This window comes from Gobius niger, assembly GCF_951799975.1.
Source record: "Gobius niger genome assembly, chromosome: 24".
Taxonomy (NCBI): domain Eukaryota; kingdom Metazoa; phylum Chordata; class Actinopteri; order Gobiiformes; family Gobiidae; genus Gobius; species Gobius niger.
Window position 1 is genome coordinate 862,686 of NC_136875.1, and position 22,542 is coordinate 885,227.

General features: G+C 39.8%; 2 protein-coding genes across 3 annotated transcripts in view; one reads left to right on the forward strand and one right to left on the reverse strand.

The window, feature by feature from the left end:
• mlnl (motilin-like) lies at window positions 1-19,889 on the reverse strand. 2 transcript variants are annotated; one of them, XM_079582253.1, is made up of 6 exons: window positions 19,768-19,889; window positions 2,686-2,867; window positions 1,987-2,111; window positions 1,816-1,911; window positions 160-265; window positions 1-78 (listed from the first exon to the last, which is right to left on the reverse strand). In XM_079582253.1, exons 3-6 carry the CDS (start codon window positions 2,107-2,109, stop codon window positions 71-73), a joined length of 333 nt encoding a protein of 110 aa, XP_079438379.1. In that variant the 5' UTR covers window positions 2,110-2,111; window positions 2,686-2,867; window positions 19,768-19,889; the 3' UTR covers window positions 1-70. The 2 variants fall into 2 exon arrangements, with proteins under 2 accessions (XP_079438379.1, XP_079438380.1); XM_079582254.1 differs by having other exon boundaries at window positions 19,764-19,817.
• The window catches only part of nop56 (NOP56 ribonucleoprotein homolog), an 8,214-nt gene continuing 5,479 nt past the window's right edge, over window positions 19,808-22,542 (forward strand). Inside the window, exons 1-3 of the mRNA XM_079582252.1 lie at window positions 19,808-19,933; window positions 22,076-22,165; window positions 22,268-22,382. Of these exons, the coding sequence (XP_079438378.1) occupies window positions 19,931-19,933; window positions 22,076-22,165; window positions 22,268-22,382 (208 nt within the window). The 5' untranslated portion in view covers window positions 19,808-19,930. The remainder of the gene's footprint in view (window positions 19,934-22,075; window positions 22,166-22,267; window positions 22,383-22,542) is intronic.

The following is a 22,542-nucleotide window of genomic DNA, read 5'->3' on the forward strand; positions in this document are numbered from 1 at the left end:
GTTTATGAATAACTTAAGTTTATTGAACCATGTGAAGTGCAGGTGAAACAGCGTCCCGTCCGTCCGGAGTTTATTTGGCTGTGAACACGAAAAGGAAAACTTAGATCAGATTATTTACATTACATTTGTGGAAGTCTGAAAATTGAGCCGCAGCGCCACCTCTCTGTCGCTCCTCCGCCATTTGGTGGATCAGTTCTTCCAAAACAGGCGCCACGTGGTCGAGCTGCTGTGGAGAGAGGCTCAGCGCCACCTCCACCGCCTTCTCCTGCAACAGGCAGCAATGAGAAGAGTTAAGTCATACTTTATTAAACTCTGTAGAGAAATGTGACCCATCCTCAGTGTCGCTGGGGCTGCCAGCAGGGGCCGGCGCTCGGGGACCCGTCTCCATGATGTGGAGCCAGGCTGGTGGTCAGAAACACCTGGCTGGAGAATTCACCTATTGTACATGTTTTTACTAGTAGGGGAAAGTGGAGTACCCGGGGGAAACCTACGCAGACACGGGGAGAGCATGCAAACTCCACACAGAAAGGCCTCGACCCTGGTGGGAATCGAAAACTGGACCTTCCAGCTGTGAAGCATTAGCACAATCCACTGTACTACCGTGAGAGGGGGAGGGAGAGAGCAGGGGAGGAGGGTAGAGGAGGAGAGAGGAGAGAGGAGGAAAGAGAAGGAGAGAGGAGGGGAGGAGGGTAGAGGAGGGTAGAGGAGGGAAGAGGAGGGTAGAGGAGGAGAGAGGAGGAGAGAGAAGGAGAGAACAGGGGGATGAGGGTAGAGGACGAGAGAGGAGGAAAGAGAAGGAGAGAACAGGGGGAGGAGGGTAGAGGAAGAGAGAGGAGGAAAGAGAAGGAGAGAGCAGGGGGAGGAGGGTAGAGGAAGAGAGAGGAGGAAAGAGAAGGAGAGAGCAGGGGGAGGAGGGTAGAGGAGGGAAGAGGAGGAGAGAGGAGGAAAGAGAAGGAGAGAGCAGGGGGAGGAGGGTAGAGGAAGAGAGAGGAGGAAAGAGAAGGAGAGAGCAGGGGGAGGAGGGTAGAGGAGGGAAGAGGAGGAGAGAGGAGGAGAGAGGAGGAAAGAGAAGGAGAGAGCAGGGGGAGGAGGGTAGAGGAGGGAAGAGGAGGAGAGAGGAGGAAAGAGAAGGAGAGAGCAGGGGGAGGAGGGTAGAGGAAGAGAGAGGAGGAAAGAGAAGGAGAGAGCAGGGGGAGGAGGGTAGAGGAGGGAAGAGGAAGAGAGAGGAGGAAAGAGAAGGAGAGAGCAGGGGGAGGAGGGTAGAGGAAGAGAGAGGAGGAAAGAGAAGGAGAGAGCAGGGGGAGGAGGGTAGAGGAGGGAAGAGGAGGAGAGAGGAGGAGAGAGGAGGAAAGAGAAGGAGAGAGCAGGGGGAGGAGGGTAGAGGAGGGAAGAGGAGGAGAGAGGAGGAAAGAGAAGGAGAGAGCAGGGGGAGGAGGGTAGAGGAAGAGAGAGGAGGAAAGAGAAGGAGAGAGCAGGGGGAGGAGGGTAGAGGAGGGAAGAGGAAGAGAGAGGAGGAAAGAGAAGGAGAGAGCAGGGGGAGGAGGGTAGAGGAAGAGAGAGGAGGAAAGAGAAGGAGAGAGCAGGGGAGGAGGGAAGAGGAGGAAAGAGAAGGAGAGAGCATGGGGAGGAGAGTAGAGAAGGAGAGAGGAGGAGAGTAGAGGAGGAGAGAGGATGGGAGATGAGGGGAGAGGTGAGGAGAGGGGGAGACAGGAGGAAAGAGGAGGAGAGGGGAGGGGAGGAGGAAAGCGGCGGAGAGAACAAGGGTGGAGGAAAGGAGAAGGGGGAGGAGGAGAGTGGGGGGAGAGGTACAGTTACCGTGTGGTGTTCTGTCTCTGGGAGTGGCTGGATGTTGACGTCCTGGAACTGTCCGTCTTCAGACCGAGGCTCCATATCCTTCTTCCCTTCGCGCTCCTGACAAGCACACAAGACTTAAACCCTCTGCTCCTGGCCCGGGGAATGGAACCAGTGACCTCCTGGGAGCTGTACCTTCATGATCTGCATCTCACGGGGGCTGAAGAAGGTGATGTGTCCCTCAGACGAGCGGAGGTGCAGGCAGAGGAGGGACAGGAGCGCACAGGCCACGGCACATCTGCTCAGGCTCATCGTCATGGCTACACAAGTAAACACACACACACACACACGCGCGGGGTTAGAGGGTCAAACCCCCCCCTTACAGCGGGTCACTCAAAGTTAAAATACGCACTAGTAATGCAGGCAGAAAACACCAATAGAAAAAAAAAATAGAAAATCAATCAATAACGTTTGCATACTTACATAAATGTGAGGGGGAAATGTGCTTTTAATATCAAAATAAGGCAACAAAAGAAATATTGCCGATACTTTTGACGAACAAATATTGATAATGGAAAGAGCCGTGAGTGAAAACCTAATTCGGAGAAAACGGCCCTAAACTTAAGTAATGTCTGCACATCCCCTCTAAGGAAGTGGATTAACGAGTGTTGTTGGGGGGATTCCGTGCGTGGCGTAGTCCGTGGATACCAAACATGTCAGAATTTGTGAAAGTATACGGGTGGGAAAAATGCAAAGGTTCAGGACAGAATGTGAAGCAGAGAGAACAGGAAGCCACAGCACAATGCACCAGCAGCAGTAGAGGTAGTAGTAGTAGTAGTAGTACAGAAGTACTTTAGTAGAAGTTCAGGTAGTAGAAAGAATAGCTGTACTCACTTGTCCTCGTGTATCGGTGTGTGGGATGAACCGGCAGCCGTCTTCTTTATATGAAGCTCCTCCGGTCCGGCGGGGCCCCCTCCTCTGCAGCCTCTTCAGCCTCTCCTCCTCTTCAGTTCCTCTCTGAGAGCTTCCTCTCAGCGGTTCCTGGGCAGCTCCTGACGTCTTTCCTCCCGCGGCTCCTGGAAACACACTCAGTTATTGTTGCTGTGGAGCCACTTACCTCTGCCCTGCCCCGGGCCAGCTTCATCCCCCGTACACATGATATCAGCCATGATCCACAAACCCCCTGAAGCATTTTCATTTGTACTCTGTCTGAACCCCCGAAAGGTTTTGGATTTGTCCAAACAGAAGTGGAGTAACTGAGACACACTTGTAGCCACCTTGTGTGCCTATGCCTTTTCAGTTCTGCCCACACATTTTCAACTGGATTGAGATCAGGACTTTGTGATGACCACTTCAAAACATCGCGCCTCATTCACGGACGTTCACAGCAGGTTCTTTCACATTCATTTGTTCTCAAGGCCTTCTTAGAAAGATTTTTGGCTGAAAGTGTTTCTCTGTACGCCTTTAATCAGCTGGTCAAGTGGTCAAGTAAAGTCATTGGCCAGACCAGTTTGGACTTTCTGCATGATAGACAGTTAGAGAGGATGGCACAAAGCATCGTCAAAGACACTGAGCATCCTTTGCATTCAGAGTTTCGATGCTTCCGTCTGGGCGTCGGTTTTTGATGCCAATGAGCCACAGGAACCGTTTTAAGAAAAGTTTTGTTCCCGCCGCCCTTTCCTTTATGAACAAGACGGGATCAAATCGCCCCTGACACGGCTTTTTATCTTTGTTACTGTCCAGTGGCTTAAACTTCAGTTGTTTCTGTACCAAAGGCACTTCCTGTTAGTATCTGGAGCACTTACAAGCTTTATATTTAAATATGTGTGATGTTTTATCTTTAATTTTCTTTTAATGTGTTGACTAGTTCTCAGAATTGCAAGACGAATTTACCCACGGGTACAAATAAATTAACCTAACCTAACCTGTGAGAACAGTCTGGAGGACATCTCCTGTTCCGTTCACGATCGGCTCCTGTGGGACCCAACATTCTGAGTTACATATATTTGTACATATTATATCATGTATTCATTAATCCCAGAATGTATATATAATTATAATAAATTATAGATGCCTTTATACAGAAATAAGCTGATAATATCACTTAGCTACTTTTGTTAATGTACCAATGTATTACAGCTAAAACTTTTCAACGCCGTCGTTCACAAGTAACGTAGCATTAAACGTGCTTCATAAACGTCTTTGATGAAGACAAACGTGGGCCTCGATCCTGCGACCCTGTGTTCCCGAGGCGTGTGCTCTGCTCGGAGAGCTAACCACGCAGAGGTGCAGCACCACCCCCACCTGTTTTAGCGAAAGGGGATGGAAAACCCTTTATTAATGTACAGGTTCTATCTAATTAAACATTTTGTAATGAGAGCTAATTCGTGCCAAAGGTTTCAGAGGGTCCTTGAGCACATGGGACGATTATCTTGGGGTTTTGTTGGTCTTTGTTGGTTATTATTAGTTTTGGATTGGTGTTTGGTCGTTCATTTCCTGCCTTGTGTGTGCAGCACTTTGTTAATGTCCTTATATGGTGAATCAGAGGCGGGGCATATGCTAATTAGTCCTCACACGCACGCGCCTCCAAGTTGGGATTCACAAACTTTAGAACACAGTTGCGATCACTGTTATTGTTGACTTGTGTATTTTCCGGCACATATGCAGTGTCGGGCAGGCGAGAGCTGCTGGACTGCCCCGTGGCAGGCTGACTGGCAGGTCACATGGATGCATGATGTAATTCATGTACATGTTCAAAGGTTATGTTCAGTCACAGGTCAGTTCAGGTTCTATGTTTAGAGAGACTGATTAGAGTCACTGTGTGAGGCAGAGTGAGAGCGAGGCAACACAAGATGAAGAGTACACTGCAAAAAGTCAATATCAAGCATTGTCTGAAATGACTTGAATTGAGGAAATATATCTTGTTTTGAGCGTTTGTCGCTAATTTAGACATTTTTCCTGATCGGACCAAGTTTACTTTGCTTGTTTGAGGACATTTCAGACCAGTTCTAAGGTAAATCGCTTGAAATAAGAAAGTAAACTTGCCAAAGAGATAAGACCGTTTTTCTTACCCCATTGGCAAAGAAAATGACCTGAAATAAGGACGAAATGTATTGAAACGAGTCAGAAACATCTCAGAACAAGTGAAATAATCTAGGACAAATGCCCAAGAACAATTTACCTAGTCAAAACAACTAACATTTTGATTATTATGCTCAAATTGAGATGTTTATACTAATCTAGTTAATTACTTTTTGCAGTGTACATCATCGTGATTAAACTTTACTTCCCATTCTGAGGTCCTGCATTTAAGTTTTTTTTTTTTTTTTCAAAATTAAGAGGCAAACTTGTTTATACACAACCAATGTTTAACTGTTTGTATGATTCCACCATAATAAATATACAATTTTAAAACATGACTCATTAGTTCTTTTTAAGCTCATAAAATCAACTCGAAGAAATGAAAAAAAAAAGTCTTCAAAAAAGTGGTCAAAGGAAACAACTCAAAATCAGATGACAATCTTCCTTCTTAAAATGCAAACAACAACAACAAGTAGAAATACATGGCTACATTTATATGACGAGCTTTGGCAGCAAAGGCGCTGACGGACATTTGGGGTGGTCTTTGTGGTTTGCAGCCTCAGTGCTCTCACCCTGGCCTCCCTTCTCTGTGGCTCCAATGGCCACGAAAGAAGCGCTTTTTACATCATGTGATTGTCAGTTAATACAGTTTAGTTAGTACAGTTTAGTTAGTTCATTTGCCTTTGTCTGACCTTTGTCTATTTCCAGCATGGCGTGAATCTACTGCAGTTTCCTGACACTGCCTTCACACTGCCCATTTTTGGAGACCATGTCTCCAAAAATGTAAGTCTGTATCTTTTTATGTGCAAACTTCAAACTGTCTTTTGGAGCAAAGGCCCACAGGACTTTACATCTGACATCCTGCAAACAAATCCAAGCAGAAACTCTCCACAAATTCACAAGTTTAATGGATTTGCTCCGAGGTGAGGGAGGTGCTGGTCTGCTTCTGTGGTACAAACCTGCCTCACTGTTTGCGACAGTGGCACATCGAGCGAGGCAATGTGGGAATGCAGCCATGCCGGTCCGGTGAAACGGGACCTTAGAGTTGCTTTAAAGGTGCATTATGCTATTTTTTATGTTGTATGATATTTGTGTGACCCAGCGGCTGTATGTGGTCAGCATGGAGCCGCACTTTTGATCCCTGTGATCTCTACAACAGGTTTTCTGGTGAGCGTGTCTGTAAACAGTGAAATTGCGTCCGAGCCCACTGTGATGGAAAGTAAAGGCGCCATGCTGACCACTCATTGTGTATTCACTGTCTCAGTTGATAAATATTGATCAGATTAGTTTGCCACTTCCATGAGGGTCATGTCCTATCAAGAGTTGTGTTTAAATCTTTGGCTACACTCACCTTATATTCTTTTGTTTGTAGGAGTTAGGTTTTTGTCACAGTTTCAGCCTTATCCTCTGCTTTTCAGCTTTCGTCTCATTTTAGTCACTGAATGTAACCCTTGTCACTAAATTCCAGTTGGTTTTGTGTTGTCAGTTTACAGCTCCAGATTCAGACGCTGCTCAGAAACACAAAGTACTGCTGCGGTGCTACTGTAGTTCTCTGAGAGACACAGGCATCTTCAGCAGTACGCAGAGTACACAGACTACTTCAGTCAAGAGTAACTCAAACACTGCGCACACTGCTCTGACGCATTCACAGACATCATGGAACTTATACTGCTGCTTTACAGCAGTGCATTTCCCCTCTTTATGGTTCAGACGTTTCATTTCTGAAATGTCCACCTCTGACATTATCCACAGACTCGATGTGGATCAGTTTGAAGTATAAATACCACCTGTAAGGACTTTATATTTTATTTTGAAAGTTCCTGCCGAATTGATTGGGTAATTTCCCTTTCTTGCGACTGGAAATGTTTAAATCTGTCATGGCGGTGTTTGTTAAACACTAGCGCCTGGTTGGAATGGGGAAAAGAGGTGACGTGATTTATTGTATGTTTGTATTTCTTTGTAAAAGTTGGTATTAATCTATTATGGTATGTGCTTTTAGTTCTTACAGTGGAAATATTGATTACGGAAAATAAAATGAAAAAAGGCCACACCAAGACTGGATAAAACAAAATGTGACATTTTGGAAAGACTTCTTCAGTTAATTAATTTATTGTTGGATGGTGCTTTTAACAAATAAATCAAAATAAATAAATAAAAAAGGTGTCAGGGTGTGCTCGCAACCGAACAGTCCATCCTCACAGCTGATGCAATGAACAACCAGAGGGATAATGAACAAGCGGGACATTCCCAACAGAGAAAAGAGCCAACTGAAAAAATGTGTGAATATCAAACGAAACAATGGGAAAATCTATTTCTCACATTGTATGATCGTTGGAAAGTCGTCGTAACTCGAGAAACAAATGAAAGTCATTTATGTTGGACGAGCAGATTTGGCAGCTGACTGAAGTACTGAAAGGAAGTCGTACGAGCTTTCTCTTTAATGAAGTTCCAGATCAGGAAACTCCATCAGTGAATTACTGCCCATAGCATATGTAGCCCAGCGCCCAGGACAGCACTAAAATAATTACAATTACCTGGCTAATAAATTAACCTATTTGTTGCCACAGCGCCATCCTGCATGTAGAGCAGGAAAAGGTATCACCCACAGTATAACTTAAAGGAACAGGCCACCGTTTTTACATACTCAGATATGTTCTTGCCTGAGCTTAGACGAGTTTATGTGTACCTGTCTGGTCTTTGTGTGTACCCTCAGTCACGCAAAACGACCAAAGATGTTATTAACATTTGGCCTCTCCCAGTATATTCCTTTAGCTCCAAACGGGGGTGAAGTTAGAAGCTACCGCGCTCGTCCACGGGCACAAAGACCAGACAGGTACACATCAACTCGTCTAAGCTCAGGTAAGAACATATCTGAGTATAGAAAAACGGTGGCCTGTTCCTTTAAGGCGGACACAGGTTCGTACTGATTTCGGACAGAAGAAAGAGTAAAAAAATGGATGAGCAGTCCACAAATACATGTGCGCAGACAATAACCATTCAACCAGTTTGTTCGATGGAGCCTTTGAATAAGACTATATCTATGCACAGTCCTTCACGACATACATCCTTTAACTACATGACATACATCCTTTAACTACATGACATCCATCCTTTAACTACATGACATACATCCTTTAACTACATGACATCCATCCTTTAACTACATGACATCCATCCTTTAACTACACGACATCCATCCTTTAACTACATGACATCCATCCTTTAACTACACGACATCCATCCTTTAACTACATGACATCCATCCTTTAACTACACGACACACATCCTTTAACTACACGACACACATCCTTTAACTACATGACATACTTCCTTTAACTACAAGACACACATCCTTTAACTACATGACTTACATCCTTTAACTACACGACATACATCCTTTAACTACACGACATACATCCTTTAACTACATGACATGCATCCTTTAACTACATGACATCCATCCTTTAACTACATGACATCCATCCTTTAACTACATGACATACATCCTTTAACTACATGACATACATCCTTTAACTACATGACATACATCCTTTAACTACATGACATACATCCTTTAACTACACGACACACATCCTTTAACTACACGACACACATCCTTTAACTACACGACATACATCCTTTAACTACACGACATACATCCTTTAACTACATGACATCCATCCTTAAACTACACGACATCCATCCTTTAACTACATGACATACATCCTTTAACTCCATGACATACATCCTTTAACTACATGACATACATCCTTTAACTACATGACATACATCCTTTAACTACATGACATACATCCTTTAACTACATGACATACATCCTTTAACTACATGACATACATCCTTTAACTACATGACATACATCCTTTAACTACACGACATACATCCTTTAACTACACGACATACATCCTTTAACTACACGACATACATCCTTTAACTACATGACATACATCCTTTAACTACACAGCATACATCCTTTAACTACACGACATACATCCTTTAACTACATGACATACATCCTTTAACTACACAGCATCCATCCTTTAACTACATGACATACATCCTTTAACTACACAGCATCCATCCTTTAACTACATGACATACATCCTTTAACTACATGACATACATCCTTTAACTACATGACATACATCCTTTAACTACATGACATACATCCTTTAACTACATGACATCCATCCTTTAACTACATGACATACATCCTTTAACTACACAGCATCCATCCTTTAACTACATGACATACATCCTTTAACTACACAGCATCCATCCTTTAACTACATGACATACGTCCTTTAACTACACGACATACATCCTTTAACTACATGACATATATCTTTTAACTACATGACATATATCCTTTAACTACATGACATACATCCTTTAACTACATGACATATATCCTTTAACTACACGACATCCATCCTTTAACTACATGACATCCATCCTTTAACTACATGACATACATCCTTTAACTACATGACATACATCCTTTAGCTACATGACATCCATCCTTTAACTACATGACATCCATCCTTTAACTACATGACATCCATCCTTTAACTACATGACATATATCCTTTAACTACATGAAATCCATCCTTTAACTACACGACATCCATCCTTTAACTACATGACATACATCCTTTAACTACACGACATCCATCCTTTAACTACATGACATCCATCCTTTAACTACATGACATCCATCCTTTAACTACATGACATATATCCTTTAACTACATGACATCCATCCTTTAACTACATGACATCCATCCTTTAACTACATGACATATATCCTTTAACTACATGACATCCATCCTTTAACTACATGACATCCATCCTTTAACTACACGACATCCATCCTTTAACTACACGACATCCATCCTTTAACTACATGACATACATCCTTTAACTACACGACATCCATCCTTTAACTACATGACATCCATCCTTTAACTACATGACATACATCCTTTAACTACATGACATACATCCTTTAACTACATGACATACATCCTTTAACTACATGACATACATCCTTTAACTACACGACACACATCCTTTAACTACACGACACACATCCTTTAACTACACGACACACATCCTTTAACTACACGACACACATCCTTTAACTACACGACATACATCCTTTAACTACACGACATACATCCTTTAACTACACGACATCCATCCTTTAACTACATGACATACATCCTTTAACTCCATGACATACATCCTTTAACTACATGACATACATCCTTTAACTACATGACATACATCCTTTAACTACATGACATACATCCTTTAACTACATGACATACATCCTTTAACTACATGACATACATCCTTTAACTACACGACATACATCCTTTAACTACACGACATACATCCTTTAACTACACGACATACATCCTTTAACTACATGACATACATCCTTTAACTACACAGCATACATCCTTTAACTACACGACATACATCCTTTAACTACATGACATACATCCTTTAACTACACAGCATCCATCCTTTAACTACATGACATACATCCTTTAACTACACAGCATCCATCCTTTAACTACATGACATACATCCTTTAACTACATGACATACATCCTTTAACTACATGACATACATCCTTTAACTACATGACATACATCCTTTAACTACATGACATCCATCCTTTAACTACATGACATACATCCTTTAACTACACAGCATCCATCCTTTAACTACATGACATACATCCTTTAACTACACAGCATCCATCCTTTAACTACATGACATACGTCCTTTAACTACATGACATACATCTTTTAACTACACGACATACATCCTTTAACTACATGACATATATCTTTTAACTACATGACATATATCCTTTAACTACATGACATACATCCTTTAACTACATGACATATATCCTTTAACTACACGACATCCATCCTTTAACTACATGACATCCATCCTTTAACTACATGACATACATCCTTTAACTACATGACATACATCCTTTAGCTACATGACATCCATCCTTTAACTACATGACATCCATCCTTTAACTACATGACATCCATCCTTTAACTACATGACATATATCCTTTAACTACATGAAATCCATCCTTTAACTACACGACATCCATCCTTTAACTACATGACATACATCCTTTAACTACACGACATCCATCCTTTAACTACATGACATCCATCCTTTAACTACATGACATCCATCCTTTAACTACATGACATATATCCTTTAACTACATGACATCCATCCTTTAACTACATGACATCCATCCTTTAACTACATGACATATATCCTTTAACTACATGACATCCATCCTTTAACTACATGACATCCATCCTTTAACTACATGACATCCATCCTTTAACTACACGACATCCATCCTTTAACTACACGACATCCATCCTTTAACTACATGACATACATCCTTTAACTACACGACATCCATCCTTTAACTACATGACATCCATCCTTTAACTACATGACATCCATCCTTTAACTACATGACATATATCCTTTAACTACATGACATCCATCCTTTAACTACATGACATCCATCCTTTAACTACATGACATATATCCTTTAACTACATGACATACATCCTTTAACTACACGACATACATCCTTTAACTACACGACATCTATCTTTTAACAACATGACATACATCCTTTAACTACATGACATACATCCTTTAACTACATGACATCCATCCTTTAACTACATGACATATATCCTTTAACTACATGACATCCATCCTTTAACTACATGACATCCATCCTTTAACTACAGGACATCCATCCTTTAACTACATGACATACATCCTTTAACTACACGACACACATCCTTTAACTACACGACACACATCCTTTAACTACATGACATACATCCTTTAACTACAAGACACACATCCTTTAACTACATGACATACATCCTTTAACTACACGACATACATCCTTTAACTACACGACATACATCCTTTAACTACATGACATGCATCCTTTAACTACATGACATCCATCCTTTAACTACATGACATACATCCTTTAACTACATGACATACATCCTTTAACTACATGACATACATCCTTTAACTACATGACATACATCCTTTAACTACACGACACACATCCTTTAACTACACGACACAAATCCTTTAACTACACGACATACATCCTTTAACTACACAACATACATCCTTTAACTACACGACATACATCCTTTAACTACATGACATACATCCTTTAACTACATGACATACATCCTTTAACTACATGACATACATCCTTTAACTACATGACATACATCCTTTAACTACACAACATACATCCTTTAACTACATGACATACATCCTTTAACTACACAGCATACATCCTTTAACTACACGACATACATCCTTTAACTACATGACATACATCCTTTAACTACACAGCATCCATCCTTTAACTACATGACATACATCCTTTAACTACACAGCATCCATCCTTTAACTACATGACATACATCCTTTAACTACATGACATACATCCTTTAACTACACGACATACATCCTTTAACTACATGACATACATCCTTTAACTACATGACATCCATCCTTTAACTACATGACATACATCCTTTAACTGCACAGCATCCATCCTTTAACTACATGACATACATCCTTTAACTACACAGCATCCATCCTTTAACTACATGACATACGTCCTTTAACTACATGACATACATCTTTTAACTACACGACATACATCCTTTATCTACATGACATATATCCTTTAACTACATGACATATATCCTTTAACTACATGACATACATCCTTTAACTACATGACATATATCCTTTAACTACACGACATCCATCCTTTAACTACATGACATACATCCTTTAACTACATGACATACATCCTTTAACTACATGACATACATCCTTTAGCTACATGACATACATCCTTTAACTACATGACATACGTCCTTTAACTACATGACATCCATCCTTTAACTACATGACATCCATCCTTTAACTACATGACATCCATCCTTTAACTACATGACATCCATCCTTTAACTACATGACATACATCCTTTAACTACACGACATCCATCCTTTAACTACATGACATACATCCTTTAACTACACGACATCCATCCTTTAACTACATGACATGCATCCTTTAACTACATGACATCCATCCTTTAACTACATGACATACATCCTTTAACTACATGACATACATCCTTTAACTACATGACATACATCCTTTAACTACATGACATACATCCTTTAACTACATGACATACATCCTTTAACTACACGACACACATCCTTTAACTACACGACACACATCCTTTAACTACACGACATACATCCTTTAACTACACGACATACATCCTTTAACTACACGACATACATCCTTTAACTACATGACATACATCCTTTAACTACATGACATACATCCTTTAACTACATGACATACATCCTTTAACTACATGACATACATCCTTTAACTACATGACATACATCCTTTAACTACACAACATACATCCTTTAACTACATGACATACATCCTTTAACTACATGACATACATCCTTTAACTACACGACACACATCCTTTAACTACACGACACACATCCTTTAACTACACGACATACATCCTTTAACTACACGACATACATCCTTTAACTACATGACATCCATCCTTAAACTACACGACATCCATCCTTTAACTACATGACATACATCCTTTAACTCCATGACATACATCCTTTAACTACATGACATACATCCTTTAACTACATGACATACATCCTTTAACTACATGACATACATCCTTTAACTACATGACATACATCCTTTAACTACATGACATACATCCTTTAACTACATGACATACATCCTTTAACTACACGACATACATCCTTTAACTACACGACATACATCCTTTAACTACACGACATACATCCTTTAACTACATGACATACATCCTTTAACTACACAGCATACATCCTTTAACTACACGACATACATCCTTTAACTACATGACATACATCCTTTAACTACACAGCATCCATCCTTTAACTACATGACATACATCCTTTAACTACACAGCATCCATCCTTTAACTACATGACATACATCCTTTAACTACATGACATACATCCTTTAACTACATGACATACATCCTTTAACTACATGACATACATCCTTTAACTACATGACATCCATCCTTTAACTACATGACATACATCCTTTAACTACACAGCATCCATCCTTTAACTACATGACATACATCCTTTAACTACACAGCATCCATCCTTTAACTACATGACATACGTCCTTTAACTACATGACATACATCTTTTAACTACACGACATACATCCTTTAACTACATGACATATATCTTTTAACTACATGACATATATCCTTTAACTACATGACATACATCCTTTAACTACATGACATATATCCTTTAACTACACGACATCCATCCTTTAACTACATGACATCCATCCTTTAACTACATGACATACATCCTTTAACTACATGACATACATCCTTTAGCTACATGACATCCATCCTTTAACTACATGACATCCATCCTTTAACTACATGACATCCATCCTTTAACTACATGACATATATCCTTTAACTACATGAAATCCATCCTTTAACTACACGACATCCATCCTTTAACTACATGACATACATCCTTTAACTACACGACATCCATCCTTTAACTACATGACATCCATCCTTTAACTACATGACATCCATCCTTTAACTACATGACATATATCCTTTAACTACATGACATCCATCCTTTAACTACATGACATCCATCCTTTAACTACATGACATATATCCTTTAACTACATGACATCCATCCTTTAACTACATGACATCCATCCTTTAACTACATGACATCCATCCTTTAACTACACGACATCCATCCTTTAACTACACGACATCCATCCTTTAACTACATGACATACATCCTTTAACTACACGACATCCATCCTTTAACTACATGACATCCATCCTTTAACTACATGACATCCATCCTTTAACTACATGACATATATCCTTTAACTACATGACATCCATCCTTTAACTACATGACATCCATCCTTTAACTACATGACATATATCCTTTAACTACATGACATACATCCTTTAACTACACGACATACATCCTTTAACTACACGACATCTATCTTTTAACTACATGACATACATCCTTTAACTACATGACATACATCCTTTAACTACATGACATCCATCCTTTAACTACATGACATATATCCTTTAACTACATGACATCCATCCTTTAACTACATGACATCCATCCTTTAACTACAGGACATCCATCCTTTAACTACATGACATACATCCTTTAACTACACGACACACATCCTTTAACTACACGACACACATCCTTTAACTACATGACATACATCCTTTAACTACAAGACACACATCCTTTAACTACATGACATACATCCTTTAACTACACGACATACATCCTTTAACTACACGACATACATCCTTTAACTACATGACATGCATCCTTTAACTACATGACATCCATCCTTTAACTACATGACATACATCCTTTAACTACATGACATACATCCTTTAACTACATGACATACATCCTTTAACTACATGACATACATCCTTTAACTACACGACACACATCCTTTAACTACACGACACACATCCTTTAACTACACGACATACATCCTTTAACTACACAACATACATCCTTTAACTACACGACATACATCCTTTAACTACATGACATACATCCTTTAACTACATGACATACATCCTTTAACTACATGACATACATCCTTTAACTACATGACATACATCCTTTAACTACATGACATACATCCTTTAACTACACAACATACATCCTTTAACTACATGACATACATCCTTTAACTACACAGCATACATCCTTTAACTACACGACATACATCCTTTAACTACATGACATACATCCTTTAACTACACAGCATCCATCCTTTAACTACATGACATACATCCTTTAACTACACAGCATCCATCCTTTAACTACATGACATACATCCTTTAACTACATGACATACATCCTTTAACTACACGACATACATCCTTTAACTACATGACATACATCCTTTAACTACATGACATCCATCCTTTAACTACATGACATACATCCTTTAACTGCACAGCATCCATCCTTTAACTACATGACATACATCCTTTAACTACACAGCATCCATCCTTTAACTACATGACATACGTCCTTTAACTACATGACATACATCTTTTAACTACACGACATACATCCTTTATCTACATGACATATATCCTTTAACTACATGACATATATCCTTTAACTACATGACATACATCCTTTAACTACATGACATATATCCTTTAACTACACGACATCCATCCTTTAACTACATGACATACATCCTTTAACTACATGACATACATCCTTTAACTACATGACATACATCCTTTAGCTACATGACATACATCCTTTAACTACATGACATACGTCCTTTAACTACATGACATCCATCCTTTAACTACATGACATCCATCCTTTAACTACATGACATCCATCCTTTAACTACATGACATCCATCCTTTAACTACATGACATACATCCTTTAACTACACGACATCCATCCTTTAACTACATGACATACATCCTTTAACTACACGACATCCATCCTTTAACTACATGACATGCATCCTTTAACTACATGACATCCATCCTTTAACTACATGACATACATCCTTTAACTACATGACATACATCCTTTAACTACATGACATACATCCTTTAACTACATGACATACATCCTTTAACTACATGACATACATCCTTTAACTACACGACACACATCCTTTAACTACACGACACACATCCTTTAACTACACGACATACATCCTTTAACTACACGACATACATCCTTTAACTACACGACATACATCCTTTAACTACATGACATACATCCTTTAACTACATGACATACATCCTTTAACTACATGACATACATCCTTTAACTACATGACATACATCCTTTAACTACATGACATACATCCTTTAACTACACAACATACATCCTTTAACTACATGACATACATCCTTTAACTACATGACATACATCCTTTAACTACACGACACACATCCTTTAACTACACGACACACATCCTTTAACTACACGACATACATCCTTTAACTACACGACATACATCCTTTAACTACATGACATCCATCCTTAAACTACACGACATCCATCCTTTAACTACATGACATACATCCTTTAACTCCATGACATACATCCTTTAACTACATGACATGCATCCTTTAACTACATGACATCCATCCTTTAACTACATGACATACATCCTTTAACTACATGACATACATCCTTTAACTACATGACATACATCCTTTAACTACATGACATACATCCTTTAACTACACGACACACATCCTTTAACTACACGACACACATCCTTTAACTACACGACATACATCCTTTAACTACACGACATACATCCTTTAACTACACGACATACATCCTTTAACTACATGACATACATCCTTTAACTACATGACATACATCCTTTAACTACATGACATACATCCTTTAACTACATGACATACATCCTTTAACTACATGACATACATCCTTTAACTACACAACATACATCCTTTAACTACATGACATACATCCTTTAACTACACAGCATACATCCTTTAACTACACGACATACATCCTTTAACTACATGACATACATCCTTTAACTACACAGCATCCATCCTTTAACTACATGACATACATCCTTTAACTACACAGCATCCATCCTTTAACTACATGACATACATCCTTTAACTACATGACATACATCCTTTAACTACACGACATACATCCTTTAACTACATGACATACATCCTTTAACTACATGACATCCATCCTTTAACTACATGACATACATCCTTTAACTGCACAGCATCCATCCTTTAACTACATGACATACATCCTTTAACTACACAGCATCCATCCTTTAACTACATGACATACGTCCTTTAACTACATGACATACATCTTTTAACTACACGACATACATCCTTTATCTACATGACATATATCCTTTAACTACATGACATATATCCTTTAACTACATGACATACATCCTTTAACTACATGACATATATCCTTTAACTACACGACATCCATCCTTTAACTACATGACATACATCCTTTAACTACATGACATACATCCTTTAACTACATGACATACATCCTTTAGCTACATGACATACATCCTTTAACTACATGACATACGTCCTTTAACTACATGACATCCATCCTTTAACTACATGACATCCATCCTTTAACTACATGACATCCATCCTTTAACTACATGACATCCATCCTTTAACTACATGACATACATCCTTTAACTACACGACATCCATCCTTTAACTACATGACATACATCCTTTAACTACACGACATCCATCCTTTAACTACATGACATGCATCCTTTAACTACATGACATCCATCCTTTAACTACATGACATACATCCTTTAACTACATGACATACATCCTTTAACTACATGACATACATCCTTTAACTACATGACATACATCCTTTAACTACATGACATACATCCTTTAACTACACGACACACATCCTTTAACTACACGACACACATCCTTTAACTACACGACATACATCCTTTAACTACACGACATACATCCTTTAACTACACGACATACATCCTTTAACTACATGACATACATCCTTTAACTACATGACATACATCCTTTAACTACATGACATACATCCTTTAACTACATGACATACATCCTTTAACTACATGACATACATCCTTTAACTACACAACATACATCCTTTAACTACATGACATACATCCTTTAACTACATGACATACATCCTTTAACTACACGACACACATCCTTTAACTACACGACACACATCCTTTAACTACACGACATACATCCTTTAACTACACGACATACATCCTTTAACTACATGACATCCATCCTTAAACTACACGACATCCATCCTTTAACTACATGACATACATCCTTTAACTCCATGACATACATCCTTTAACTACATGACATGCATCCTTTAACTACATGACATCCATCCTTTAACTACATGACATACATCCTTTAACTACATGACATACATCCTTTAACTACATGACATACATCCTTTAACTACATGACATATATCCTTTAACTACATGACATATATCCAGTCCATCTGGCATAAATATGAGGGATTGAATGATTTCTCATCAAAATCAGGCGTAGGCTCTGAGTAGAGAGGGTAAATAATGCCTGTATTATATACAGTCATGATAGAACCATGTGAAGAGAAAGAAACTTTGAATATGCAAGCTGACTATTGGCCTGACCAATCAGAGTGGTGACAAGCCCCCCTCCCCTTTCCCCCAAACCGGTCTAGTTTCTCCGGACTGAAGACCGTCTGCATATGATCAAATCAATCACGCAGACACAACAGAAGGAGACCGGGAGAACATGCCCTTTAAAATGATACAGCTCCCATTTAAACCTATGCAGGAAAGTGGACTGAATTTGAAAATGGTACTTTTTCTGTAGTGTTTGGGCTTCAAAGTTTGTGTGAGCTCTCAATCACCCAGGAGTTTCCCAAGCCCGCATAATAACTAGATCACGTACTCTATTCAAAAAACGCTGGTCAAAAAAGAGACAGAGCGTTGAAAGCTTGAAACTATAAATAAAACACACACATTTAACGTAAACACATTCGTACCTACCACGTGTCCTCCTGAGGGAGATCACGCGGGATTTGGGGCGGTCCTCTCGGGGGTCTGAGAGGATTGAAACGCCCGTGCTCTCTCTCTTTACGCACAGACAGACCCGCAGAACACGGACCGGAGCGCTGCGTCTGTGCTGAGAAAGCACAAACAAACCGCAGAAATGGTAAGTAAAGTCCATGACACGGGACTGGAGAGTAGTGTTTAAAAGTCTTTGAGCTCGTGCCCTCTGGTTGTGATCTGAGGGTTTAGTTTTGTCTGCGTAAACGTGCTGAAGGAGCGAGGCCTGCGCAGCCTCCGTAGCGGCTAATGTTGCTAACGGGGTTGTTTACTTGGCTCGGTTTGGAAACGCATTCATAATTAAAACTCACGCAGGCCTTTTATTAACAAGAGTGACGTGTTGTTGTCGAAATGGTGCACTTTAAACTGCCTTTAAAACTGCTGTCCGCGGAGTTTCAGGCACATTTCCCCGCGTTAGCATTAGCATGTTGCTATCCTGACTGCGCGCAGATCACGCATGGGCCCAGGAAACACAACACGTGGGTGAAGGGAGTGCGGGTTCTTCGTGGTGGGAAAAAAAAAAAAAAAACTTTAAAAAGGTGTTACAAAAATCTGCTAACGTGAAGAGACGGACTTTGTGTCGATGCAGCCGAATGTTTAAGTTTAAGAGTTTTTGCCTGAGTTGCACAGATTTGCCTCGAATAATGTGTGGAATCTGTGACACGTGGTTCACTACTGTGTATAGCGGAGTATGAAAAATAAGTAAACGAAATATACAGGTTAAAAAAAAACGTGTATTTCGTTGACTTATTTTTCATGTGTCACAATTTTAGTCAAAGTCGTGTCGTTGCTGTCGATAACATTAAAACTATTACTATGTCAGTACGTCTATGTCGTAAATCTGTATATATTTGGTCGACTCCTTAAAGTTAAATCAAAAGTAAGGGATCTAAAAACATGTGAACTTCAATTTATAAGAGCATATCATTTAAATGGTAGAGGAACAGGTCGGTGCTTTCACCACGTGGGACAGACCGGAGGAAGCGGAGACTATCAACACATATGTACATATGGTCACAGACTTGACCAGAATGATTTTTATGTAGTCGACTAAATTCCTGTTGTGTAAATCTTTTGACGGTTTGTTAAACATACTTTTTTGGCATGTATTTTGTAATGGTTTCGTAAATTGATTAAAGTGATCAGGTATCCAGGGGCGGACTGGCCATGTGTCCATTCTGGAAAAGCACAGAAGGCCCGGTCTGGCCTCTCAATTTTCTCCTTAACCTCTTACCCCCCACCTTAACCGAGCTTTACCCAAATCTAAAAGCTTAAAAGAGAAGCATTGAAATGGTGACAAACGATGGTAAAAAGCAACAAAAATGTGCCGGAAAAGCAACAAAAAATGTGACAAACATGACGACATAGCAATGGAAAAGGAATAAAAAGTGACAAAATCACGCAAAAAAGTAGTGAAAAAGCAACAAAAAATGACACAAAATGTGACAAAAATGCAGCGATCACTTTTGTAGGCTTAGCTTTCAAATTAAGCGTTACACCGTTGCTTCCCAGTTGAGAAGCTTTTAGATTTGGGTAAAGCTGAACTCGAGAAAAGGCGCTCGGTTAAGACGGGAGGTAAGAGGGTAAAATATGTCTTTGTGGAAGTGCTGCATTTACACTCACTTGGGCCAGGCTGGTCAGAGTCCAGGGCCGTTCTTCAGTCCCAGTCCGCCCCCTGCAGGTATCTGACTTTGACAGTTCCAGTTGTGATGATGTTTGTATAATCTGTCAATCCCCTGAGATCATGTGATGACAAACTCCGTATACTCTGAACAACTGAGAAGCTGAAAGTCTGAGGATACCTTTTATATTGGCGGAGCGCTACGTTTGTGCTCTGCTTTGGCCACCAGATGGTGCCAGAGGCCGTTTTGGACCCAGTGGCTTCATGGGAGAAATATTTTGGCAACTAGTTTTTTATGGCTGGATAATCTACAGAAATTTAAGTCACTGTGTGTAAAATTTCACTCAAACAGTTTAGTTCATATTTTCATTAGATACATTGTTTATGCAGTAAAAGCTCGGTACCTCGGGGCTCCAGGTCTGTGAACGCGCCTATAAAGTGGATACAATGTTTCAGTTTAATTAAAGAGACTGGATTTACACTATTGTATATTCTTAAATGCTTAATATGAAGTCGCCTAAACGAGTTTAGCGTTGGCAATGAAACACTGACATTTTGTTGTATTTTATTTTGGGCTGTTGTGTGATCATTGGTGGTGTACATGTTAACACCGTGTGTCCCGTGCAGGTGCTGCTGCACGTGCTGTTCGAGCATGCAGCGGGGTATGCGCTGTTCGCCGTGAAGGAGGTGGAGGAGATCGGGATGTTGCTGCCGCAGGTCAGTCCCATTTGTTGAAATGCACTGAGATCCTCCTGAAGATCCTCCAGCTGCACCATAGATGGATAGTCTTTGTTTATGGAGCGTGTGCCTCTGCTGCAGGTGGAGGAGAGCGTCCTGAGTCTGGCTAAGTTCAACAGTATGGTGAGCCTGGCTGCGTTCTTCCCCTTTAAATCTGCTCAGGCGGCGCTGGAGAACATGAACGCCATCTCAGAAGGTCAGTCTCTTTTTACTCCTGACTTTTCCTGCTGCACTGGTGAACGTTGGGATTTTTTGCCGTTACATCTTTCAACGACAGACCAAACATGCAGTCTCATATTTCTATCAGTAATTTACTGCGTGACATTTAAATGATCACATATGGTAACTTGTTAGTC

What these genes read in the sequence shown, in the direction of transcription:
- mlnl (XM_079582253.1), bottom strand. Translation starts at nt 2,109, where the DNA reads ATGACGATGAGCCTGAGCAGATGTGCCGTGGCCTGTGCGCTCCTGTCC. An exon ending in GTGAGATGCAGATCATGAAG is followed by an intron (nt 1,912 to 1,986) that starts GTACAGCTCCCA and finishes TGTGCTTGTCAG; the next exon opens with GAGCGCGAAGGGAAGAAGGA. An exon ending in CAGAGACAGAACACCACACG is followed by an intron (nt 266 to 1,815) that starts GTAACTGTACCT and finishes TGCCTGTTGCAG; the next exon opens with GAGAAGGCGGTGGAGGTGGC.